The sequence below is a fragment of the Argentina silus genome (assembly GCF_951799395.1).
Source record: "Argentina silus genome assembly, chromosome: 13".
NCBI lineage: Eukaryota > Metazoa > Chordata > Actinopteri > Argentiniformes > Argentinidae > Argentina > Argentina silus.
Genome location: NC_139667.1, coordinates 13,168,519 through 13,196,368, shown reverse-complemented (window position 1 = coordinate 13,196,368; position 27,850 = coordinate 13,168,519). Strand labels below are relative to the sequence as shown.

Genomic DNA, 27,850 nt, shown 5'->3' with positions numbered 1-27,850 from the left:
ATACATGTCTATAGCTCAGTGGTCAAAATTCAGTTTACCAAACAATAGTGGATAAATGCTTAAAGCAAATATGTTAGGATGGTCTTTCTTCAATTGCGATTTGCGATTTTATTAAATCATTATGAATCACTGTGCACTGTGAATTACTACTGACAATAAATCATGACATCTCTTATGTACAGTAGTAACTTACAGTGCACAGATGTCAACTGACATCCACTGGGCAAAAGAACATGTGAATTGAATTCAAAGCACATCCTCAACCATGACAATAGTTGTCCACATATGGGAGAGTGAGTTATGAGCTGGGGGGTGCCTGCTTGGTGTTATTTCGGGGGGCTTGTTGAGGAAGCGAGGTCTGGGTGTCTGTCAGGAGAGGATGGAGAGAGACTGAGTGACTGGAGCTGGCAAGAGAAATAACATGGTGCTCTGTCAATGTTTCTGTTGAGAGCCGTGCCAGAGAGAGAGGGAGAGGGGGAGGGAGGGAGGGAGGGGAGGGGGGTGAGAGAGAGGGAGAGGGAGAGGGAAAGAGGGAGAAAGAGAGCGCGAGGGAGGGCGAGAGAGGGACGGAGAGAGAGAAACAGATGCAAGATGGAGCGAGGGAGGGAAAAAGAAAAAGAGAGGGAGAAAGAAAGAAAGAAAGACAGAAAAAAAGAAAGAAAGAAAGAAGGCATTAGACTAACACACGGCTGCGCTCCATGCATGCTCATGCAGCGATCACAGAGAAGCCCTGGCTGGAGTTGGCAGGAAACCATTCAGATTTTCAGGTACAATATCAAAACACATTCTAATGCCAATGACCAAAAATAAACTGATATACTATAAACCAAAAGTAAAAAGCCCTCAGCCTATTTTCTGTCAGCTTCGGATACCGTCAATGAGTGACAATTGCATCACATTCAAACCTGGGCAAAATACGTATCTGAAATGGGTTCAAATATTTGAAAAACTTGAGGGGTGCTTGATTTGATGAACGCTGCATGCTTTTCCATTTCAAGTAGGTATTTTGCCCAGGTCCGATCACAACTTGACCCCCTGGTTCAAGAGCTGCATGAAAAAATAACCTCTCTTCACTGTTATGAAATATACATTAAGGAATAAAACAGATTAATCACTTCAACGACATCAAGGCAATTCAAAAGGGGGTAGAATTCAAACACGGGGGCTGCCGGTTAAAGAGTCACCCTGCATCAAACACTTTCTCCCCCCACTCCCTCCTTCCCTCGTTTTAACAAGCAGCCGGTTGGTTATTTGTGTTAATAAATGCGTGGTGATGCGGGAGGAGCCGGGAGCTCTGGCCTATCCCACCACCACCACCACCATGTCCAAAAGCTCCAGCTTAGCAGCCACAATTATTTAGTGAAAGGTCAGGCTGGTTTTGAAGTTGAGATCAGGGAGGTCTGCTAGCCGCCGCGGTCGCTAGCCCTGTGGTTGCCGGGCTGCTGCTCCTCTCAGGATTGTCAGGACAGACATGTATTAGTATTCTCCTTCAGACTCACCAGTGCAAACAGCAAACTCAACCATGAATGATAATAACACCAAACCCCACGCTTATATAACCCACCCCCCGCTTTGTCACAACACAAATATGGGGGACTTTGAGATACATTGTTCCTAAGCCTGGGTTACTCCTTTAATTTTTCCTCCGCCGCAAAAGATAGCCACCCTCCCCTCCTCTGAAGATGGCCTGCGAGCGTATGTTTAAGGTGGCGTTTCCCTTTACACATGTGAGACCCGGGATTTCATCTGGAACGGAATGGCCCATCCATCTCCTATGAGGAAAACATGAAGGAGATTCTCCTTTTTCAAGCCTGAACAAAATCAACTGAATTCACAGACTAGATGACAAGGAAGGGGAAGGAGTTGTTCTAGGGTAAATGAATAGTGTAAAAGTCAAGATACGTAAAGGAGGGCACCTGTTTATAAAAACCCTCTCTCCCTTGAGTTCCCTGCCCCTGTCGCCACCGTCAACCGAAGCATTCTGCCTCTCCCTCCTCGTCCCGTCGTCAAATGTCACTGGCTAATAACTGCACGGCGCAGGCACGGGCGCTGGGCGCCTCGTCATTAATATCTGTTTGGCTAGCAGGGCCTGAAGCGTTTTAGCTCCAGCCCAAATGTATATTTGAGCAGAGGAGCTGAATACATTTACATATCAGGAGGGTTTTGGTGAAGGGCTGGTAAATACTCTGTTTATCTCATTGTCATTCCAACCAGTTTATCTGAACAGAGCGGCCATGGCCGTAGGATCGACGGAGGTTCTACGTTGGGGAGATGGGCGGTGTGACAAGGTGGCTGGGGGTGGTGTACACATGTAAATAAATGTTTATGTATCGCGTGGGTACAGTATTTAGACTCTCTCTATCAGACATCTTCAGTTGTTTCTACAGCCTGCCAACTGCTGAAGAGAGACAGAGAGAGGAGAGGATACCATGTGCTGCTAGGACAGACAGCCAGGCCTCAGTTTAATAAATATCTATTTTGTGTCTTCTTGACAGAACAGATGCCCTGATAATTAAACATGTTTGTGAACATGTTTTTGATACATGCATGTCTGTCTAACCGGGTAATACAAAATGAAACATTTCTGCTAAGTAAATACAGTGGTCATAACATTCTGTTAAGAGAAAAAAAAGGTGTGTTTCTCTGGTCCTAGAACAGACAGAATAATGAAAAAAGAAACGGATACCTTGTGGCCAGTCTTTGTCAGACACCTCTGCTCCTGTCTGATTGGTTGTGGTGGCTGCTACGTCACTGTGTCTGAAATAGAACAATAAAACACACTCTCAGGAACGAGAGACATTTTTAACACAGTTCTGCCCAGAGGCAAATCCTGTATATTCCCGAAACTTGGCTGTATTGACAATTTAGCCAATTTCTATATGTAAATTAAAAATGTAACATTAAGCCTAATCATCATCATTTATTCTCAATTTTCTGATTCAGATACCCATTGATATAGCGTGTGTTTGATACCATTCCTCATTCCATTAATTCCAATTAGCCCGTCTCCTGATTTCTACCTCCACCAGCCTCCCCTAATTCACAGATAAAATAGTCTCATACGGTATATACTCCCTAGCTGAGTAAGCGAGGTCGTTCCTGCCCGCCTCTGCCTGTCCCCCTGCCCTGAGCTCAGCTACGACACTGGTGTAGGGGACAGAGGTGGGACAGGTGAGTGACAGGTGAGTGACAGGTGAGTGGTACTGTAGGTCACAGGAGAGACAGCCTGTCACCAGCGCCACCCTCACAGGGGCTTGACCTGGCTACAGCTTAAGCCTGACAGCCACGAGCCGAGGCATGACACCGTTCTGCTCTATCTACAAGCAATACCTGGCAACGCTCACATTACAATTGTTCAAGAAATGATAATCTCTGATTATTTACATTTATAGATTTATTTGTGGAGATAAAAAAACAAAACACATTGAGTCTGTATGGGGGTTTGAAAAAATTAAACATGTATCTATTATAAAGAAACAAAATGCCCTTTGAATTGTAATCAGGGCTGAATATTCTGTTAACACACAATGGGAATTAAAGAAGTAACACATTGACATACATGTTTTTTTCCATCATTCTAATACACACACACACACACACACACACACACACACACACACACACACACACACACACACACACACACACACACACACACACCACGTACAGTAATTGTACTCCTATCCAATTTAGCTCTGCATTCAACAAAAGATGAACAAAGTAAACTATGCTCTGCTTTTCTTTATTTTCAAACAATGTAACGTTCACTTAGGATTTACAAAACACATTTCTCTAACAAAGAATGTAATCACCTGCTCTAAATGTACACTAATAAACAGGCCCTGCACATATTAAAACTCTTTTTTAATTGTCACACGTGGGTGAAAGCCATCCACAAACAACGTAGGCTGAACGGGTAAGGCTGAACGAGAGTACCATGTCTTTACCCAAGCTGCTGCGGGGCGGTCTCTGTGCTGCTCTGATGCCTAACAGGCGAGGGCAGTCGTTGTCTCAACTCCTCATTGACTTTAGGATTAGCTAGAAATATAGAAAGGAGGATATGATTAATTTCAAAAGGGAAAAATGCATTTCATTGCAAAGGCAAGGCAAAGGCAACCACTTTTTTTTTTTTTTTTTTTTACTGTTAGGCCTAGCAGAAAAGGTTAGTATTAATTATAGCCTCCTGTCAATATGATCTAGGGGTACTCTCTCTCTCTCTCTCTCTCTCTCTCTCTGACGCTTTAATAACCCAGAGAGACAGTGAGGCACAACAAGACAGACAGCTTTAATTTGCAGAGTGAAATGGTGCTTTAAATCATCCCCGCCATCTTCTCCTCTCTCCGATGTGTACCGCTGCTCTACCTCAACACACAGTTTATCGCGGCTAATGAATGCCGGCAATTAACAAATCATAATCCCGTCACGCAATCATTTTAATGCTTTTAGCTATCAGGAAAGTAAACAGGCATTTAATGCTGCTGGAGCCCCTATCAGATCCTGGTTAGAATCCCATCAATTAAAGTTCAGCTCCTCAGGTGTAATTAAATGATGGGCTGTAATTTAGTTCCATAAATGCAAGTTAATTCATAAGCAAGCAACAAATACACTGGAAGCAATTAGGCGAAACATTGACATTCACTGGCGGCAGCACAGCCTGTTGATCCATACATGTGTGAGTGTGAGAGTGTGTGCGGGTGTGGGTGTCAGAGTGTGTGTGTGTGTGTGTGTGTGTGTGTGTGTGTGTGTGTGTGTGTGTGTGAGAGAGTGTGTGGGGGAGGGCTTCCCTCTAGTGGTGAAGTGGCTAAGACAAAAGACAAATGATTAAACACTGTATAGCAGAAACTTCAACAGAAACCTACATCTCCAACTGCCACTTAGGAGCTAGCAGTAGCTAGTAGGCCTAATACCTGACTTATTCTAGGAATGGTAGTTCATGTGTAACAAACACATAGGCCCGGTTTCCTGGACACAGATTAAGCCTAATCCTAAAAATCGTCTTCAATGGAGATTTTCTATTGAAAGTGTGATCTAGTCCAGGACTAGTTCTCACTCAAAGTTAGAGGGGTGAGGGACATTGGAGGCTGGTGGAGGTAGAAATCGGAGTACGCGCTCATTATAATGAATGAAATGGAATGAGGAATGGTATCAAACACATCATTCCTCATTACATTCCATGCATTACAATGAGCCCGTCCTCCGATTTCTACCTCCACCAGCCTCCCCTGATGCCCCACAGAAGGCATCTGGTACAGGGTTGAGGGAGACCACAGTAACAATGCTTATTTAGGTTGTTTTACAGGGAGATGAGTTAGACAGTTCATGGATCCATGCAGACACAACAGAGGGTGCAGAAGGAGACAGAGAGGCCATCAGGCAGAGAGACAGAGCAGAGGTAACGAAAGAAAGAGAGGGAAAAAGAGAAAGGAGAAGGAGGAGGAGAAAGAGAAAGAGAATGCTCTTGGGAGGTTGTGGTGCTTGGCGGGTGGGTGACCCCTAGGGCAGATGCCAGTGGAACGTTATCCCTATGTTGTAAGCCAGCACACACTGCTCACACACTGCTCACACACTATTCAGCCTGGGCACAGTCAGCCGTGAATGGACAACTGGCTTTTTGTGGGAGAAACCGCGGGGAAGCAGTAATCCTAGTGATAGACTCTGGGCAAAAGCTAGTCTTTGGGGGAGGGGGGGCGGGGGCGTGGGGATTCGGTAGAAGGAGAGGACTTCTTAGCTGCTAGGTATGGCTCAGAAGACCTGGTAATCCTTTAACATGAACATGAGAAAGTAGCTTTGAAAAAGGAACACCAGAAAAACACAGAGCATACAAACCTGACCTTTTGGTAGGCTTCGCAATTTTCCTTTTTTGGGGGGCGCACAGCGACTGAGATTGGGGATCGGCAAAGGGCGCACTTGGTTTGACAAAATAAAATTTGACTCATTGACTGACGTGAATACCACAGCGATTATCACCAAACAAAGACTTGATGAAATTAATATCGTTCAATAATCCAGTCCCTAAAAAGATGCATTCATCTCTCCTTTTGTAGAAGAAGTGTGACAATACAAAATGATCTCTCAGTTGCTCTTTTGCATGCTGAATTTGGCATTTCTGGAAGCGTGGTTGGTATTGACAACAGCACACAGTCGAATGTATTTAAAGAGAGAGTGAGAGATATCATATGCCTATGGCCTTACAAACAATGTCAGGGTCAAGAATGGTTGGATAAACTCAAATCAAAGTTTGAATTTGAGTCATGAATTCAATTGGAATCCAACACAAAGATAATACCAATTATCAAGTCAAACGAATCCCAACAATGTTAAAAGAGAGCTGACAAATGATTTGAGGAAATCTAGGTGGCACAGAAGATGATGCTGATGTTAGGAAAACCCATGGACAGCTTACTTACCTCTTACACCGATACAATCAAACAAAGATAGAACTGTGAATCATTCACAAACATTGGGAGAATACGCTGAACACACATCAAGAGTTTAATTTCATGTTGGTTCCAGGTGGCAGTAAGAAAATGGACGCCACAACAGAAAAACACGTGGTTGAGGTGATTAGCAGAAGGATGATTTAATAGTAACAAATTATCTTTTATCTAAAATCAATGATAATAGTGTTACTTCATCCTTGGTTTCAAACTTTTCTCATTTCCTTTGTCCTCTGCTGTCTCTCTGTGATCTTCATATTCCAGCCTTGTAGACTTTGAGCTAATTGGCTCTGTGGGCCACTTATTATTCATGTACAATTATTGCAGCGTAATGTCTTTAAATCCTTTTAAATGACCATTCATGCGTTGCATTCATTGAAAACGCCTTTGAAGTCCGTCAAAGATGGAATTCTTCAAAAAGAAATATCTAAGTCCAATTTCAGTCAACCAATACGGGTTTTGCATTCCCACCCCCCCACCCCCCCACCCCACCCCCTCCTCCTAATATAAACTAAATTCCATTAATTTTTTAAGCTGCATTTAATACATTTCCGCAGCAAAAGTTTCCAGATTCCACAGTCTATCATTTGTATTCCAGCTGACTTGATGAATATTAATGACAGGGTTATCCTGATTAAATGGGCTTGGTACAAAATCCCCGTGAATCCTCCAGCTCAGGCTTCACATCTCAACTATTCTTTATGAATTTTGATACGGATGTTAATCTGGGGGAGAAACTTAAAGCAGGTTTAATTGTGCGGCTTGCTTATGGAACAATGTTTTTTTTATATACCCCAGAAGATGCGGTTTAGAGAGAATGTATTTGGTGTGTGTAAACAAAGGTTTTACACAGGATGGAACACTGTAACACCTGGGGTGTGTGTGTGTGTGTGTGTGTGTGTGTGTGTGTGTGTGTGTGTGTGTGTATGTGTGTGTGTGTGTGTGTGTGTGTGTGTGTGTGTGTGTATGTGTGTGTGTGTGTGTGTGTGTGTGTGTGTGTGTGTGTGTGTGTGTGTGTGTATGTATGTGTGTGTCTGTGTGTGTGTGTGGGGGGGTGGTCCCTGCTGCTACAGATGATTGTCATGGGCTGCTGTATGGCAGGGTACCGACTTGACTTTGCTAGGATCAAAAGATTTGGATACATTGTTCCGCTTTTCCACAAAAAGGCCCATGGTAAAGCATTTGGAACAGTCTATTAAGATGCCTTTCGCTTTCATTTATGTGACCTTAATTGCTTGACTAATGAGTCCTCAATATTGATTAAGACCTATCATCATTAATAGTCCTGACCAAAAAAGAAAACAAATATCGATTCATCATTTGAATCAACTGTAACTCTAAAACATAGCCTTTATTCATAGTGCAACAATAGTTTTATGTTCTACATGCAAGATAGTGACAGCCAGCTGATGTTGTTTTAATCTACTGCAAATGTATCAAAGCAGAGGACGTCCCTATGGCATGGAGGACAGTTTTAGATCTTTCAAGTCTAGCGAGAACTATTTTCTACCATTACTCTGTGTCATTAATTCAAATGTTAACAAAGACCTTTCCACACTAAACACATTCCACACAACTTCCCCACCCACAAAGAGTTCAAACAAACATACCAATGCTACATTTTCGGACATGGGCTACATTTAACAGAAAGCAAACAAATAATTTGTAAAAGAGCTGAGTGCAAGGCGAGACATTTAATGTATCACCTTGTTCGGACAATGAATAATAGCACCAGGAGACACACTTCAGTCTTTGGACTTTGGACCTGAACTTTGGACCTCTCGGTTTATCAAACGTCAGAATTGACAAAATGTTTAAAGAAAAATAGCCCTCATCTTGGAGACGTACATATGAACTGTAAATATTGATCTGTGTGGAATATTAACCATCAGCAGAAGATGGATGGAGGGTAAAGCGAGAGCAGGAGAGGGAGGGAGACAGAGAGAGAAAGAGAGAGAGATCAAAGATAGAAGACAAAGACCACAGAGGAATGCCGCAAGGCTCTCTGTTGAGAACATTATTCATTCACTATAGGTAACACCACCCAGAGGCCTGTCTGTGGTAGGGACATACATTTGAACAGTATTAGCTACGCCACCGGCTGTTATTATAGTATTATTATGTTAGCACCAGAAATTGTATCAAACTACCATTCCTCATTCCGTTCCATGCATTACAATGAGCCCGTCTACTGATTTCTACCTCCACCAGCCTCCCCTGATTAGCACATTATACTAGCTATAGTCTGTTGTCTTGCAATTACTGTTTTATCAACATTCTATGTTCTGGAGGTTGAGAGTGACATTAGTAGTTATTACAAGCGATATGTTCTTCTATGTTATTACTATGTTACTACAATGTTATTCCTCAATATGTTCTGGTCTGGTGTGTGGCTACAGCTGATAAAAACAATGACAAAGCTTGCAAAGCTAATGATTATGAGCTTAGACGATAACGACATCATGTTACATCGAACACAAAGGTCACATCTGCACTCACTAAACTTACTGTAAGGGTGTCAATGACCAATCAGTATCATCTTACTTACAGAACTGTTTGCCAAACTTCAGTACCAACATACTCAGGTGGACTGGGGGACTCTCTGTGAAACTTTGGTGTACTTCATACTCGTCTCAAACCCAGTCGAGCTGGCCTGGCCCAATTAAACAGCCAGCTTATCCTAGTCAGTGGATATGTGCATACATCAGCCTGATTATGGCAGGGCTAGTGGGCTTAGTGCCTCTGTGATGGAGCTGAGAGACTGATGTGACCAGGAGGAGCTCCTATCTCCTCACGCCTCGGCCCTCACTGATGATGCTGATAATTGAATTGAGCTCTGGGGAATACGGAGGGAAAAGCCGCAGCACTGCAGATCCTCCTCCTGAGACGGATCCGGTCTCGGTGCCGCCAGCAGACCGGGACGCCGCTGATCCTCAGGCATTACAGGGGGCTCTGCCGCTCCGCACGCACGACCCGCAGAATCACATGGGATGAGTGCCTCATTTTCGCAAAGATCCAGCTAATTTGGGCGAGGGAAATCCAGGGAGCTTGCGAGCCGAGGAGGCTAGGAAGCGAGCCTCGGTTTGGTAGGTATGGAATGCGATCGACAGCTGTGCGCAGTGAATAACTCAGAGCCCCAAGCCCCCCGCTGATACCGCAAGATCAGGGCCTGAATATCTTAGCTCACACTCAGGAGAGACAATAGACTACCCTAGTCTGATTTGAGTTATTGCTTTGCTATTGTTAATAAGGACCAACACTATCCCAGGCTGGTGAAAGTAAAGGTGATTCCAAATCCCTCTGCAAATAACGTGACGATGAAAAATAGCTAGTAAACCACTTCTTGCGGCTTCGTAGAATCTTATGCAGAGCCTCAGTGTGAGAAGACGGGCGGGAGATTGCAGGATTTCTGCGGAGTCACGCTGTGATGGTGCCTTGAAAAGTAAAGTGTGACTTATCCGTCCCTACGGCTATAATATCATACTAGATCTATTGGAGTAATTAATGACCAAAAACTATGTTTTAACTGAGAAGTTATGACTTGTCAAAAGCCGCAAAGGCAGGATATTTTAAATTAGATTAGAACCACCACCCATAACTTCACCTATGCACTAACAAGGTTTCCAGCACACAGATTTGATATCTGCTATAGTGCTGTATGTTGGTCAACTGTACTTACAAACAACATGTACAGTACATCCTCAAAATGTATTATGAATACATTTTTAGGTGGATCTGACTGGTGCCATAGATAGCAGGCCTTTACCAGCCTCTGGGTCTCACTATCAATCAAAGACCAATATCCATCATATTGAAAAGTCAATATCCATGTCAAAGAGAAACAAATATCAAAAGCTGCTCAATACCTTTCAGTGCCAACTATGTTTGTAGTGTGGTGTGATAGCATTTATCCAAACACACTGTTGACACAGTGAAGCCAAGTTTGCTAAAAGTATACCACCCTAACACAAGGCCCTCACAGCATGGCCCGCGTCGCCAAAAGACTGGTTCTAATTCTCTAATTCTGTTGGACCAATCAGGACAAATCTTCCTTATCAGCTAAGCTAACAAGAGAGCAAATACAGTACAGATAATCTGATTTATAATTAATGTCACTCACAACCCCAATGTGCCTTTTTGAATTACATGGCGTGTAATTACATGCCAATGCTTTGGGTTTAACAAGGGCTTTCAGGGGAAGGTAAGCATGAATAATGACTGTATCAACGATCAACCAGTGGTCTGTTCATTTCATCATCACTCTCAGTTGGGCAGCCCGCTCCCTGATGAGGGGGTCCTTAACCAATTCATTCCTCATGCATGTGGTCTCCATCTCTCTACATTAGAAAGAGACAGGGACTCATAATACACATTCAAATCATCTTCTGTTCTACGCAACAACATGTTGCTGTATAAATCAGTCCAGCTTGTGACAATGTATTAATCACATTGTAAGAACAGATCACTATCAACTTCCACCACTGGGAAATGACACATCTTGAGCCTTTTTTTCCGGTCTGCGTATACTGTAGCCTGAGACTTGTTTGTTTGTTTCACATGATCCTATAAATGGATATGGTGATCACAGTAATCTTCCAATGCTATCTACACACAGAGGGAAGTCTACACTCATCCACATGTAAATAATAAATTACTGTTGATTTGCATTTGCTCTAAATCATCATCTATTAATAGTCATATGATAATCACATTTTATTCTCTGTATTTATTTTTCATGAAGAGTATTGTATTGCATCTGTGTATGAAATGTGCTATATAAGTAATGTTTATGCAATGATTTAATAACCAGATAACCAACCATGTGTCTCCACAGTTTAGCCTTGCATGACAATAAACTCAGAATTTCCAAAACAGTAAAAAGTGTTCATATCATGTTAACACCAAACGTTACGTTTGTACCACGTGGACACTAAACAAAGCTTCATTGTGGTGTCGGGCAGTCAAACAGAAGTGTTGTGAAAGCAGTGAGTGGTGGCGTCAGTGTGGCGTCAGTGGGACAGGCCTGCTATGAGTCACTCTCCTCCGAAACCACTCAGGAGAAGAAAGGGGTGGGTCTAGGTCTGCCCCAGTACAGGAGTCAACACAGGGTCATATGTCACCTGTCACATCTAAAAACAGGAGCACCTCCCTCTCACCTTCTCACCTCTCCTTCGATACCAGTATGGTTCAATCGGAGGACATATCCGCAGGTCTACAGGTAAACAGTTCCGGTGGGCCAGCATTCTCTATACAACGATTACATCTGGATTAGACTTACAACAGTGTATGAAAAAATCACAACATTAGCAATCTATTATCTAACCTTCATTTAGCAAGGCAAGTCAATGACAACCAATTCTCCTTTCTATACAATAAAGACCAGGATGGTCGACCTCGACAGGGATAATTTGTCGAACATTAAGGCCTATTCTTTTTGTTCTGAAAATATCAGATTTTAGACAATGAACCTATTAGAGGCCCTATATCTGGAATCACCGCAGTTCAACACAATGTAATGGGTTCATTACTTATTCATACCAGCTTTCTCTCCCTCATATTCATACCAGCTTTCAATGCTAACCACACACACACACACACACACACACACACACACACACACACACACACACACACACACACACACACACACACACACACACTACTTTAGTGCTAAAGACTCTATACTGTTTTCTTTTGTTGAGAAAATCCTTTGACTAACATGCTTTAAAATTGAACTTTTGCAAAGTACAGGGACTGAATCCCGATGAAGGATGAGCGATGCTCTCTAGCAACGACCTGTCCTTCAGACAACCAGCTTCAGCCAGCAGGAGGCAAGTGGCAAGGCTCTTGAATCAACACTCAGACATTCCACCATTCTTTCCTATGGAACAAAAAAGTTACAATGAGGAACTGTATAATAGGTTGTGTAGCTGACAACACAGGCAGGGCTCACGTAAAGAAAGAGTTACAAATGACAGGATTTGTGGATGTTACACTTTTGACACCCTTGTTATATTGCCAAATAAGATTGCCAAATGAACCAGATCAACAAGGCAATAAATCCCGTACACATTGACATGTCATCACCAACACCAGAGTGGGCTGGGTTAAATAAACGCTTCCCTAACCGCTGAAAGTGCCTTGCACCACCTCCACCTCCACCACAGTGCCTCCCCTCTGCAGCTCTCCTCTGTTTCCCGGAGGAATGAGAGGTTGGTTGCCTGGTGGCCGGGTGGTCTTAGGCAGCGCCACAACCAAACACTCCTCATTACCACTTGATGTTTGAGCAGAGGGCCACAGCAGCGAGGGTTTGAACTGCTCCCTGTTCAAACATCTCTAAAGCATCAGCGGTTCGGCCATGTTTGTTTTCCTCTACGGCCCGCGGGTCCTCATTGGGCCGACCCGGCCAGCAACACCAGGGCACTGTTGGGGTAATGACATGCATCATTGCGGCATTTGCGCTAGCGAGGGACCCAGCTGTGACTAAACAATAGCACAGTGGATAACTTTGAAAAGGGAGGAGACACCATTGCTAGCACACAGCTGAGGTTTCAGCTGAGTAGGACCAACACATTCACCTGAGTTCATTTAAACATTCAGTATGGAGAGTTTACTCATGTCACACACTGGGAATTTTGGAGGAGGGTAATGAGTGTGTTTTTATAACTTACAAGTAAATAACACACAATATGAATCTGTATTGTTTACTGAACCAAATAAAGCCTTTTGATATTTCAGCATGTACTTGTATGTGTGTGTGTGTGCGTGTGTGTGCGCCCACGAGAGAGAGAGAAAGAGAGACAGAGGGAATGTGTTCGCACGCGAGCCTGTGTGTGTGTGTGTGTGTGTGTGTGTATGTGTGCGTGCGTGCGTGTGTGTTGTGGTCTCATATCAGAATAATCACCCGGCGGCCCCTGGTCACCGTTTCAACAGTGCCCACCCTGTGTCTAATGTCTATTCCCTAAACCAACAGAGAGACACAAAGAGGGACAGACAAGAGGCTGAGGAATCCTTGTGTGTGCGTCTGTGTGCAGCCTGGGCCCGGCCTAGCGTCTCACAGCTCAGAGCTGGACCACCCACTTAGGGCCGACCGCAGCAGCAGCAGCCAGTCAGTCAGTTAGTAGACCCACCACCACCACCACCACCAGCACCACCACCACCACTCTATTCCAAGGATTCTCAACTTCAATCAGACCCACATGGAAGCCCGAACATGCCGATAGCGCTCCTCCTGCCCCTGTGAAGTGGAGAGGGAGGGAGGGAAGGAGTGGATGGGTGGGTGTCATCGTCGCAGAGGGTCCAGTGGTGGTGGTGATAGGGGGGGAGAGAGAGAGATAGAGTGAGACTGAGAGCAACAGGGGGGAGAGAGAAAGCAACAGGGAGGGAGAGAGAGAGAGAGAGAGAGAGAGAGAGAGCAACAAAGCAAGAAAGAGAGAGAATGAGAGAGAGCAACAGAGAGAGGGAGAGGGAGAGAGAGAGAGAGAGAGAGAGAGAGAGAGAGAGAGAGAGAGAGAGAGAGAGAGAGAATGAGAGAGAGCAACAGAGAGAAGGAGACCACACTGTGTCTCCTCCCCTCCACCAGCTGCTGTTCCTACCACTGACCCATTGGGTCTAAACACTACATTTCCTGGCTGGGTGACTGATGCTAGGCGCAGGGGAGCGGGGGTGGAGGGGTTAGGTCAGAGGCACATCCACCTGCTAAGAACAAAGCTCTCTGGAGCTTTTGGCTTTTTTTCTCCTTGTTCACAGAGCCAATTCAACTCTGTAGGAAACTTTACATTGTTTGTTATTGGGGGCTTGTAGGCTGCACTTTGAGTACTTTGAGGAGTTTCGGGTGGGAAAAAAAAAACCAGCGAGCAGACAGACAGACATAGAGGAATAGAGAGAGTGAGAGAGAGAGAGACACACACACACACACGTGCACGCGCGCGCACACACACACACACACACACACACACACCACAGAGGAATAGACAGAGCAGACCTGAGATTTGTGGTAATAACAACAGCTGTCTGGTGGCTTGAGTGTTACGCAAAGGCAATGGAACCGGGCCAAATCCATCCAGAGACACTAGGCAACATGATATCTAATAATCTGACTGTCTCTGTGCCTGTCTGCTGTAGGCAGTGTGTCTGGCTGTCGCACGGCTGTAGCCCGAATAGGAATTTCCCCAAGGGGATAAATAAAGTTTTAACTGAACTGAATTAAGACATTAAGAGTGCCGTGAACACACTGCGATCAATCAGAAGCATAAGGCTAAAAACAACACTGGATCAGTTCAGTTATTCAAATGCATTCTTTCAACTACTGTCAAAAAGGATGTATGTTAACGCCAACTAAAACCTTCTTCAAACACGAGCTGCTTGTTATTTCACATCGAACATCCTCTAATTGGTGATCATAACAAATACATATTCATTTTGGTATTTAAATAATAATCATTCTCACTCATATAGGCTACACAAAAACATAATTATCTCATCAAAAGAGAAACCAATCTCCCTATTCATTTCAACTGGTGTTTCACCACAGATGGACACATCAGCATTCAAACGCAACGCCTGATAATCCTCAAAGCATATTCATGTCGGAGGTTCTGTCAAGACAGGATTTGACACCTATTCCTCCACCTGCGTGAGTCTTATTATTCCTGTGCCTCTGAGTCAAACCCACACAGCAAAGTGTTTCTTGTTTTATAAAGAATTAGGGATTTGTTCCTTAGGCCCAGTGATGACGAACGCCAGCCAGTAGGATGGAGAAAGCTCATCTACGCTAGCAGACACAGACTCAGTAGAAAAGGTTAATAACCAGGAATTACACCAACCCACAACCCAGATTAGGCTTGATTGAGACACTGAGATGGTTCCATGTCTCAGGGAGGTTCAACACAAGAGGTCTGTCTGTCTGCCAGGCGTGGGTTCTTTATCTGTGTGTGTCCACCGGTGTCTGGGGTCTGATGGGGTAGCTAGGGTAGCTACAGGGGCTCAGGATGGACAGCTAGGCTGACGTGTGTGTGTGTGTGTGTGTGTGTGTGTGTGTGTATGTGTGTGTGTGTGTGTGTATGTGTGTGAGCTGTTTGTGTGTGTGTGAGCTGTGGTGCCTCCAGGTGAACAAACTGTATGCTGACTGAGCGAGACAGGCAGACACACCTTCCTCTGCGTTATCAGGATTTGTGCAACACTATATCCTGCTCCGCTTGTTGGTCTCCTCCCTCTGATCAGGACACGCATACACAAGCACACACAAGCACACACAAGCACACACAAGCACACGCACACACGCACACGCACACACACACACACACACACACACACACACACACACACACACACACACACACACACACACACACACACACCTCCAAACCCCCATGTTATTAACATACTGGGCCAACACTGCACACCATACAAACACTGTACCAGGGAAATGCATTCATGGCTGCACTTCATCATGGCTGCACTTCATCATGGCTGGCTTCCTTGTCCACTCGTTTTGCATTCATGTTCACATACAAAGCAACAGCCAAATGATCATATGACGATAAAAAATGTTTCCACAATGCCGTTAAAGTAAATACAGCATCAATACACAGACGACTGTACCTGTCACACAGAAAACAAATATGCTATTATTGATAACCCGAGGGGAGTATTGATCACATGACTGTAAACATTTATGATCTTAAACATTCTATGGTTAGAACTTAGACCCCCCTGTCAGAGATATGGCCACTGTCAAAGGAGGCCTATCACAACAAATCGATGTGTTTCTGCACCGATTAAAAAGCATCAAAACAGGTTTTAGATTATGCAAAATACGAGAGAATAGATTAATCAAGTCATACAAATGTCAATGAATTAAGTTTTATGGCAAACATGTTTGCTAAGGAAAGGATTTCAAACTCTCTCTACGCCGATGTGGTCTCAGTTCCCATGTTTATATAGGGATTAGCATGCTAGAGGACAATGCAACTTCTCCCTGTTTGCTGAGACTCTTGATATTACAGTCAATGAATGGGATCAGAGTCGAGTGCAGAAAACACCAGTTTCTCTCTCATCTCTCATGACTTTCTGAATGAGTTAGAGAAGAAAACACATGAAAGTCATCTGTTGTTTTGGATACTTGGACAGGCAAGTAAAGATAACCTCTCTAATTTGGTTTTAGAGGGATAGTCACTTTAACTGTGGTCCCTTATCTCAAAGTAGTTCCCAAACCACTGTCTGGAAGGGCAAGTGCGCCCTCTTGAGGCCAGAAAAAGACATTTCAAATACAGTCCATTTCCTTTTTTCCCCTCTATCAGTCTCTAATGATTCCAACACGAAATGTAAGACATTTCAACAAAGGAGGATCACTCCCTTTAGTGTTATGTTTATCTGCACTGCTAAGGAGTACAAGTGTAGTAGGCCTGTATCTGTGTTCATCTCCAATGAAAAAGTAATAGATAAATGGTCTGTAATACATCCATGAATGGGCAGACTACATTTACATTTACGGCATTTAGCAGACGCCTTTATCCAAAGCGAACTACGCTAGCTAGTTGTAGGAGTTAGTTAAAGCACATACAGATCTGGAGCCATGCAGCATAACACTCTCTTCTGAATAATAACAAGTCAACACACACATATACAATAAGGGACATTCTTAGGACTCATAGGCCCCTAATTTCCAACGGAAATATAGATTTTTCATTGCAGTCTCAATAAACCAGCCCTTTACATTTGTTCAGGGAAGTTTCAGTACAGGTTGTTATTACACTTGTGTGAACTCAGTATTGTAGGTAGTTTAACACCTTACATCTACTGTACATAACGCTATTGACATTGCAGATCAACATATATTATAAACAGTACCTAGCCTAATTCACTGGAATGCTAAAACCCTCCAATTCTGATACATTTGACATGACAACGTGGGTAAAAATGGAACAAAGGAGAGGGATGGAGGGAGGGGAGAGGAGAGGAGAGGACAGTCTGGGTTTCACATTTACCTTTGTACATATCAACCAGAGATTCTTTGAGTTCCTTGCTGTGAGTCCATCCTGATTGGCTGAGCTCCTCTTCACTCTCAGAGTAGCACTCCCTGGGATCAGAACGATGAAGGCAGGTTAGAATCTCCTCTTTCCCCCAAAAGGATTCAGATCTAAATGACCATTAAAATGGTTATTATTGTTCCTAGCCTCCTGGCTAAATCTGGCATATTTACGGAAATGCTTATCAATGTCCCTGTCAAATATATGTAATCAAGTGAATGAAAGTACTGGAAGAAGACTGAGGCCAAGTCCAGTGAACTGAGCTTGTGGAGACTTCAACACTTGTACTAGGTTTTATACAACACAACAAGCTAGTCATATGCTCCCTAGATTACCCAGTCTGACTAATCTCTCTCACATTGTGCCACAGAGCAGAGCCGAGAGAGAGAGAGAGAGAGAGAGAGAGAGAAGAGAGAGAGAGAGAGAAGAGAGAGAGAGAGAGAGAGAGAGAAGAGAGAGAGAGCCTCAGACTAAGGCTATTAATCCTGTAATAGGTTTCCACAGAAATCTAGAAGTATCCAAAAGAGTGAAAGGAGAACAAGCACCAGTCTATACGAGAGATATGAGAAACTACACCACATACTGCTGACTCAGCATTCACCTAATCCTAATTCAGCATGACTACGATTTGGTAAGCAGGGATAACAATATGAGACAGATGAGCTGTATGGCTAAAAATAGACTACTCCAGTAGAGAGTTAATGAGTTGTGGAGAGTTAATAATGTTGTGCCATCATCCGTGTGCCTCTATAGCTTACATCATGAGAGAGTTAGTTGGACATGAAAATAAAGAGGATACCCACACACATGCGTCCATGTAGTTTATTTCTGCAACGTAACCTAGGTCTTCATCAGGCAGAATCAGAGTTGGACACCAACACAATCTGGAGACCGGCTCAGCCTACATGGCATCCCTTCTACAGTACCCACAACCGGAGGGAAGACAGCACGAACTTCCCTCACAGAGGAGGCTCATAGCAAAGAGAAAGAGGGGCTTTACACACTATACAGGGCCGACCCGAACCATGCTGTGCTGGCTCATATATTTCCCTTCAACACTGTCTTTTCCAGCACTGTTTCAGAAATTATGGTGGATGCGTAAACAGACCAGCCCAGGATAGTTTGGCTCAGCTCTGGGGTGTGAATTAGGGTAAAGAGAATCCTCAGTGCTATCAGCAGTGTGTTATCGGAGAGGGGAAGTGTCACATTTCAAACAGAACACATAGGCTACACTGTTGCAAAGTTTCATATAGTCGTAAACTTTGTATAATACAATGAAACACCCACTACAACCTAATCCTAGCCTAACACAACAGTTTGGCTACTTTTATAGTAGTCTAAGAAGTGTCATTATGCATTTGAACAACAATGATTTCTGAATTCTTTGACCCTACATTGATATACCGCGGGAATACCCTATTGCAATGTAACAAGGAATACTGTGTCCTTAAACAGTGAAGCAGCATCTCATCAATCTAACCGTCAACTTTTCAACACCAGTAGCCGACTGTTTCTAACTTAAGAGACGTCAAGATGAATCATGAGTTAGAAGCTGTTACACAAGAGATATGCATGAAATCAATTAAGAATCACTGTATCTCAATAATTAGCCTAGTTCCAACAATGGCATGGTACTACTCACTTCACAGACAGTTCATTCTCCAAGCTCCATATCTTGTGTTTAGCCCTCTGAAGCGCATATCTAACATCACACGCTGTAACTTTTGTAGCCATCAAACAGGCTGTAATTCCACCAGCAGTGACACTGAAGAGCTTTTGTTCAGAGACCCGCTGCACGAGCAACTTGATACATATCCATGACGATTCAGGGGTCACAGCGTCTGGAACGACTTCCAGGTCAGATCAGATGAACAATGAATGCTAAATGCACCTTTCAACTCGACTGTTACCTGTCATAAACACATGGAAATGCATATGAGGATACACATGTATCCTCATCCTAAAAGGTAATTTGTTATATGAATGACTATACTATTTCAACAGTAACATATCATAATGCCTAGAATCTCCAATAACCGTTCTGGAAAGCTGTGTGGGGTCCAGGCTTTTGTTCAAGCCCAGCATCACCACACCTCAAATGTCAATCAATCAAATGTATTTGTATATCGCTTTGGACAAATACAAGTGTCTCAAGGTGCTTTACAACAAGAACAATACTAAACAGCATAAACAACAAATACAAACAATATGAACTAACATTGGACCATAGACCAGCGAAAAGCAGTGATTCAATCAACTAGACTGATGTCATGACCCCTACCTGCCCTATCCCCTCCTATTAAGTTATAACACTACCTGTAATTACACTGTAATATCACAGTCTAAACCCTTTTTTCCATCCACTACCTATTGTCTATGTTCTCAGTACTCTTTAATTTCCAAACTCCAGCTGACATTACAGTAATCAATATCAAATCACTGATCAAACACAGACAGCAGCAAAATACAGTATCAGATATTAGGCATGTCGATTGACTGCTGTATATTAGATATGCCCAGAGGTTTTGATATACTATCCTGAAAACAAGACACGTGATCCTGTAAGCCTCCCCAACACACACTTCCCTGCCATCACACAACATGCATACTACACTTTCTGGCATTCATAACATGTTTGAAAATACTTTAGTTGAAATGCAAGCAAGGCAAGCAAGCTATTGTTAACTTAGTCTATATAGTCAATATCTCACTGGCAAATTCAGTTCTACACACACACACATCAATCAATCAATCAATCAATCAATCAATCGAACCACAAAAACAATCGCCACGTGTAATCGTGTCATTGGAATGTTGGGGGGGGGGGGGGGGGGGCAATCATGGTCCACAAAACAAGAGGGTCAAGCTTGCTAACATTAGCAATGTTAGCTTGATAAAAATACACCTGACAACAATATAACTTTCCATTTCTTGAGAGAGTATGCAAGTTACCTTTTAAAACACTTACCACTAAATGCTAGAATGTGAGCACTGGTATGACTATCTCACCTTTCTTTATGCGTATACTCTTCTTGAATTATTCAGGCTGAGGAAGGCTACCACAGTGCTTCTTCCATTGGAAAATCTAGCGGAGAAATCGAGGAAGTAACCAAATGGAATTCTGTTGCTCAACTTTTGTCCACCAGGGAGCAGTCGATGGTAAACTTACTAAATAAGTAATGTACTACATCCCAGTGTTTGTGTGTGTGTGTGTGTGTGTGTGTGTGTGTGTGTGTGTGTGTGTGTGTGTGTGTGTGTGTGTGTGTGTGTGTGTGTGTGTGTGTGTGTGTGTGTGTGTGTGTCTGTGAGCGTCTGTGAGCTTGCGCGTATGGGTTCGTGCGTGCGTGGGTGTGTTCTCATTTGATGAATTTGACTTTATTTCTCTAGTTGTCTACAGTGAATTCCTTTCTATCTGTAAACTAAAAAATAATACACAGGAAAATAAATTGCATGTAAACAAGAGGGGAAGAAGAAACTCAACTAACAGGGAAATAATTTAGAAAGGATTGTGGTAAAATATGCATTATTAGTAAAATATTAAAATAAACTTATAAAAAACTCTTGTATTTCTTGAAAGAATTATCATGACTATTATACGCCACTCCTGTAGGGGGTAGTAATGGGCTGTCGTCAGAGGTGATTCTGATAAAGCAGTTTTTCCTTGCTGGTTGGTGAATGACTGGGATGCGGACAGAGTTGCTACAAAGGATTTTTTAACTGTATCAGCAACAATGAGTTCAATTGGAACTGGGGTATGTTTAATAAAATCATCGATTATTTACTATATTACTCCAAATTACATAGTAAGAAAACATGATACACTATGTTGACAGTTTGTGTGCAGCGGCACGTCTTGGCCAACGCACAAGCTAGCAACATCGCAACCCTAGCCAACGTGCTAAACTGCGCAAAGTGACTTGAATGATTAGCTAAGTCATTTAGCCAGTAATGTACTGCACGTTTATGTTATACTTACAAGTTTGATCATGTAATTTATTGTAAATATGTACCTATACTTGAAGGTGGTTAGCGAAAGGCCGTTATAGCCAGGCGATGCTAGCTGTGTTGCCTGCTGAGTCACTTGCTCTGAAGCCATTTCTAGCTGGCAGCTAAGCTAGTTGAATTGAAACTGAAAGCCACCTGTTAGCTACGTACCGTTTTTTAGATGCCGTATTTAAATAGTTTTATTGACTGTCACCGTGTAACAACTACGTTGTTGAAGTCTCTATAAAATAGCTAGCTGCAATGTTTTGACTATTCAAAGTTTGAGAATTCAGCAGGTTTCGCTCAGTGATCATGGCTTGCAAGCTAGCTACCACACTGACATCTAATCACAGTCATTGAATGACAGGGCATGTCCTTATGTAGTAGGCCTAATGTTTGCATCTCAGCTGTAGTCGCCGTCAATGTACTGGATTAACATTGTTCTTTCTCTCTCCCTTTCTAGTATGACTTGTCAGCCTCCACCTTTTCCCCAGATGGAAGAGTGTTTCAGGTTGAATATGCCATGAAAGCAGTAGAAAACAGCAGGTGAGCAAGATAATATTGTCCCCCCTGTATTTCACTGCTGTTCAATGTACCGCTCCATTGATTCATTCAGTTAGTGAAATCATGATCCCATGCATGAATCTATTCTTCCGCTAGTGTCTTGATATGCTGATCTGATGCCTTGTTTTGTCTCCACAGCACAGCAATTGGGATCCGATGCAAGGACGGTGTTGTGTTTGGAGTGGAGAAGTTGGTTCTCTCCAAACTCTATGAACAGGGCTCAAACAAACGTATCTTCAACATCGACCGACATGTTGGAATGGTATGGATTTATCCACAGTTTTAATCTAAAAATGTTGTAATAATAATTGCCAGTGTTGGATAGAATACTTAATTTCCCTTGAGAGGGAATTTGTGCTGCACAGTGAAAAGTAGCACTGAAATACATAAAACACATCACATACAAATAAGCAAGGTACATATTTATCTAGCATATAAATACACACATAGTACAGGAAGCAATACTTCGGTACACAATGATTCAGTTATCACCTCAGCTGGCTCTGATATTTTCCTTTTACATTATCCTTTCTAGCACTGTTTCAGCAACTTTGGTGAATGCGTAACCAGGCCAGGCCAGCCCAGTACAGCTTAGTTCAGCTCTGTAGTGTGAATTATGATTTAGACAGGGTCATGTCTGGTTCATTTTAAACCATTGATATGTCTTTCCCCCCCTCAGGCAGTGGCAGGCCTGCTTGCTGATGCCAGATCCCTCTCTGAAGTGGCCAGAGAGGAGGCTTCCAACTTCAGATCCAACTACGGACATGATATCCCCCTGAAGGTACAGTAAGCTTCAGTTTCAGTTTATCTGGCTGTACAATATGATGGACTGTATAGTCCCTTTTTATAGTCCCTAGTGGAAAAGCTCCATCTGTGTGTCATCATTCTCCAAATGGAGGAGGAGTGCTAAGCTGCACACGCTGCAGCACTTTCGGGTGGTGCAGCCAAGGTCACTTAAAATGGTTTGCACCAAAGATGTCAATTAGTCTTACCTGAATCGGGTGAAATAGGTGTCAGTGGAGCAGACCTGGGTTTAAATAGTATTTGAAATCCTTTCAGATGCGTAGCTGTGCTTGATTGTGTTTGCCTGGTGCAATTGAACCAATGGAAAAGTCTCGGAAAAGTGCCAACCCTGCCTATCTGTCACTCCAGTCAGGCTCAGGTGAATGCTGAAAGTATTTGACCCAGGTGTGCAGTGGAGATAAATGAGTATGGAGCATTGACTACACTGATCTGACTCTCATCATTGTGGGTCATTGCTGCTCCTTGATGTTTTCTTCCCATCAATGTATTCTTTGCTGTGACGTTCAGCAAATACATTCAACTGTATTATTGTGGACTTAACTTACTGTTACAGAAGTTTTCTCCCACAGCCTCTCACCGAATTGGTTAGGGGTCAGTTTACTGATAGCTTCATTGCTAAAGTAGTACTTGAAATTCTAAGAAGTAATTATAGTTATTTTAGACAAACAAAGCTAATTTTGACCTGAAAACATTTTGCAGATTGTTACTGTCTCACAGATTGACCTTCAAACATTTTACAATTGTCTCACAGCTATGCGGCTAGGTTGTTTGGAGAAATTAATTACTACGGAAGCTAAGAAGCTTTCAGGAAACTGACCCCAGTGCTCTAGCCTTTTCCAGTGACAGATGACAGTCCATTTGCCCAGCTTAACCAGACCTGTTTTGCTTGAGCTACTCCTGCGTCATTTGGGATGTATAATTCTCCCCAGGATGGTTGAACAGCGTTGCGCTGGATTATATTATCAAAACCCGACTTGCGTTTATTCATGTCAAAATGCGCAAAAAATACAGCTAAAAACACAGAATTCACTGAGGAACATCATAACTCTTTTGTTTTTAACAACAATGTTGTTGGTGATCAAAGACAGTTACTCTATCATTACTAAATAAACATTTAGTTTAATTTGCCTTGTAATGTTTACATGGTGGTGCCGAAAAGTTCCCAGCCAGGCACAGCAACACTCTTCCATTCTTTGGCGAGGACCCTGAATATCTTCCTTGAATTGAGCTTAATTCCATTTCAACCTCTCGTTACAGCATCTGTCTGACAGAGTGGCCATGTATGTCCATGCCTACACGTTATACAGTGCGGTCAGGCCTTTTGGATGCAGGTAAGAGTTCCACCTGTTGATTTCTATTGATATACACTGCCCCCAGTTTGAACCATAGACTTGCAGAGCCTTGCTTCACATTGCTTTATGAAATTGAATGTACAAACGTGCCTTGGTTTAGTTTCCTCCTCATGTGGCCTGCCATGCCCTGCATGTGTGGCACGAAGATCTTGCTAACCACTTTCTTGCAGTGATGCACAGCAGTCCTCACTTATCACCCCTTATCTCTAAATCATCAGCCCCCACACAGCTGGTTTAAAAAATGCACAGAGGACTCTAAGGTTTAGTTTCCTCCTCATTATAGGACCAGAGTCATCTTTGTGGTCAAAGTGCTTGCTAACCACTTTCTTGCAGTCATACACAGTATTCCTTCCGTTGTCATCATTATCATGGTAGATAACTTCAGTGATGATTTACAGACAACAGCACATCCTTGTCTAAAGAGCTAGAAAAACTTGTTGACTGTGCTGGACAAGAGTGACATCTTGGTCTTATGTGAATCTTGTACTGAATCTCAAGGGCTTATATGCTGTTCTGTGTTTTTAATGAAATTGTTTTGTTCTTTTTTTGTTCTGTTGTTTCTATGGTGGCTACCGCAGTGCTGCATTGACCAACCAATTCTCTTGCAGGGGTAAATAAAGTATAATCTCATGTCGTTTTACCCGTCCCTCCTCAGCTTCATCCTGGGATCCTATGACCAGGATGACGGCCCTCAGTTGTATATGGTTGACCCCTCAGGCATCTCATATGTGAGTACTTCCTTTTATGTTTCCCTTCAAGCTCCGTATACACACACTCTCACACAAACACACACACAAATAAATTCTACCCTCTTAAGACCAGTTTTCTTAAGCTTCTTTGGATCTATGCCTCTTATCTTCATCTTGTATAAATGTTTCATCCCGTCCAGGGTTATTGGGGATGTGCCATCGGAAAAGCCAAGCAAGCCGCCAAGACAGAAATTGAAAAGCTCCAGGTAAGGATTTTCATGTGGTCTGTTTTCCAATATAAAAGAACCCATATCGCTACATTGTTTCATTGTGGTTTTCTCTGTCAATGCTTTCCACAGATGAAAGACATGACCTGTAGAGAGTTGGTGAAAGAGGTGGCTAAAATGTAAGTTTCATTGAAGACACACACACTTTTAAAATATCACACAAGTTCAAAATGCTTTATTGTCCATTCAAGGTGAAAGCTGTAATTATTCTTCGGCTTCCACATAACTCACGTGACCTGATGTTACACACACACACAAAATCTCTTTTAGGTGCATTATAAATGTTGTTCATTCTGTTTTGTCGTATAGTATCTACATTGTACATGATGAAGTGAAGGACAAAGCCTTTGAGTTGGAGCTCAGCTGGGTTGGAGAAGGTAAAACACACCACTGTCCCTTCATACTGGACAACGCAATTGTTTGTAGTCTCATTTAATCTGACCAATGTAATGTCACAAAGTGGCATGAAATGACAGACGTGTCTCTCTTTACATCTCTCAACAGTTACCAATGGACGGCACGAGCTGGTTCCCAAAGACGTCAGGGAGGAGGCCGAGAAGTACGCTAAGGTAAGCACCACCAGCCTGTACCTTACATACAGCTAAATGAAGAATACAAGAACTAGAAAATATGGTACTCAGAAAATGGAATGAAAGACCCTCTCTTCACTGTAAACTATTGCTTCCAACGTCTAGCCAAAACACTGGTGGTGATGAAAGCCAAGAGAGAAGAGTGGGGGGGCTTTCATTTGATTTTTGGTGCATGTGTATTTTGGGCGATAATTATATTTTCTTAGCTCCTCCTAAACGATTTTTCTAAGTGCCGTGACGTATGACTATTTCATACAGCTCAGGGCTCTAAAATGCTAGCCTGTTTCTAAAGTTAGCGGCCCTCCGAACCCCTTCACCAGCTCTTTTTGCAACTGAGTCAAACAACCTTTCAGCACGTTTGATTGAGAATGGCTCCTAGCTATATCTGGTGTTACTTTCCCAAATAGCCCTGTGAATGACTAATGTCACCACTCTGTTTCCGTTCTTTGAGGGTTTTCAACAACAACAAAAAAGCCAGGCATCAAAAATGGCTGGTGTGAGCCATTTAAATGCATCCTCCCTTCTTTGGAAGAAATCACTAATCTGACATGACCTGATTAGTGAAAGCAATGCTGTGTGAAGCTTGCTTTGACCAATCCAGTCATGTTAGATCAGTGATTACCTCAAAGAATTAAATCTGCATTTCTGAAGTAAAGGGCTCTATTGATGAGCATGGGTTTCTGTCCTACTGGTGCCTAAATCCTAACACCTTCCTTCTACCCCCCACACCCAGGATTCTCTGGAGGAGGAGGATGACTCTGACGAGGACAACATGTAAACTACACTCTGCGGTTTCTCCACTCGTCACACACACCCTACTCTCCAACAGACAGATGGATATTCTTTTGTATGTTTTTGTAGTCTATGGACCATTCATGTCATTTCTTTTCTCAATTTTGGTTTGATGGATTTCGCACTTGAAAAAATAAAAGTTGAAGAAAAGTACTGTTTATAGTAAAAGCATTGTTGGCTTTTTTGTAATGCTGTGATGCTCCATAAACTCTTATCAATATGAGCCTTTGCAACTGTCTTCAGTGGATGAATTTTTTGTCCAATATGTGTGCTGTGCCGCTGTAAGAGTAGTCTTCAGTAGCAGGGGAGGCTGGTGGAGGTAGAAATCGGAGGACAGGCTCATTGTAATGAATGGAATGAGGAATAGTATAAAACTCTGGTTTCTGCCTCCACCAGCCTCCTCTGGTGCAGCGGTAGTAGTCTTCAGTAGTATACACACCAAGGACTCGAACCCTGTACTGCAGAGCAGTAGTGCCAACCACTTGTGTAGGAACTTAAAGACAACTGAATATCAGTGCACACACACAATACTAGAGTCAACCCTACAGGTTTATGTATATCTGACATGTTGACTTTGGCTAAGGTATGAAGGAGAAGGCCAGCGGTCTGCATATTGACCTCAGATGGAGCCTCCATTGCTGTCTGGCCACGGTGCCGCCTGCTACCCCTGCCTCACCTGGTGCCCTGCCACGCCACTACCCTTGCCTCACCTGGTGCCCTGCCCTGCCTCACCTGGTTCTCTACCATGCCCCTACCCCTGCCTCACCCGCTGCCCTGCCACACCACTACCCCTGCATCACCTGGTGCCCTGCCCTGCCTCACCTGGTCCTCTACCATGCCCCTACCCCTGCCTCACCCGGTGCCCTGCCATACCACTACCCCTGCATCACCTGGTCCTCTACCATGCCCCTACCCCTGCCTCACCTGGTGCCCTGCCACACCACTACCCCTGCCTCATCTGGCTCCCTGTCATGCTGCTACCCCTGTATCACCTGGCTCTGTCACAGTTTGAATAATATCTACATCAGAGGAGAAGACACATGTGCACTATATTCAAGTCTTCTTGACCACAAGTATGAAAACTTAGCTGATGAAAATTCCAACTGCTTTTTATTTTTATTTTTTTGCTTTTTTTTTAACTTTCATATTACTGAAGAGAGACATTGCCTGGCTGTACACTTGCCTACAACAAGCCTTTACCTCTTGATATAGACCATGGAGTGATCTCTTAAATCTGGGCCCATGCTTGTTTTCAACCAGTCAGTCCTACTACCACAGCTGTTACAACTACTCAAGGGCTTGAGGGCATTCAAGTTCATTT

The 27,850-nt window shown here is 43.2% G+C and overlaps 2 protein-coding genes across 6 annotated transcripts in view; one reads left to right on the top strand and one right to left on the bottom strand.

Annotated features, from left to right (window-relative positions):
• The window catches only part of mipol1 (mirror-image polydactyly 1), a 56,233-nt gene extending 35,680 nt beyond the window's left edge, over window positions 1-20,553 (bottom strand). Inside the window, exons 1-4 of one of the 4 annotated variants that reach the window (XM_083682953.1) lie at window positions 20,477-20,553; window positions 17,426-17,517; window positions 3,948-4,038; window positions 2,687-2,757 (exon numbers count right to left, since the gene is read on the bottom strand). In XM_083682953.1, the coding sequence (XP_083539079.1) occupies window positions 2,687-2,757; window positions 3,948-4,038; window positions 17,426-17,435 (172 nt within the window). In that variant the 5' untranslated portion in view covers window positions 17,436-17,517; window positions 20,477-20,553. Of the gene's footprint in view, window positions 1-2,686; window positions 2,758-3,947; window positions 4,039-17,425; window positions 17,578-19,109; window positions 19,118-20,476 lie in introns of those variants that run through there. The other 3 variants (XM_083682954.1, XM_083682955.1, XM_083682956.1) reach the window with 3 other exon arrangements.
• A 562-nt stretch (window positions 20,554-21,115) lies between these two features.
• psma3 (proteasome 20S subunit alpha 3) lies at window positions 21,116-26,687 on the top strand. 2 transcript variants are annotated; one of them, XM_083684021.1, is made up of 11 exons: window positions 21,116-21,219; window positions 21,915-21,997; window positions 22,154-22,277; window positions 22,695-22,796; window positions 24,077-24,150; window positions 24,827-24,899; window positions 25,061-25,126; window positions 25,220-25,266; window positions 25,457-25,524; window positions 25,652-25,716; window positions 26,471-26,687. In XM_083684021.1, exons 1-11 carry the CDS (start codon window positions 21,199-21,201, stop codon window positions 26,513-26,515), a joined length of 768 nt encoding a protein of 255 aa, XP_083540147.1. In that variant the 5' UTR covers window positions 21,116-21,198; the 3' UTR covers window positions 26,516-26,687. The 2 variants fall into 2 exon arrangements, with proteins under 2 accessions (XP_083540147.1, XP_083540146.1); XM_083684020.1 differs by having other exon boundaries at window positions 25,061-25,266.
• Window positions 26,688-27,850: the final 1,163 nt, after the last annotated feature.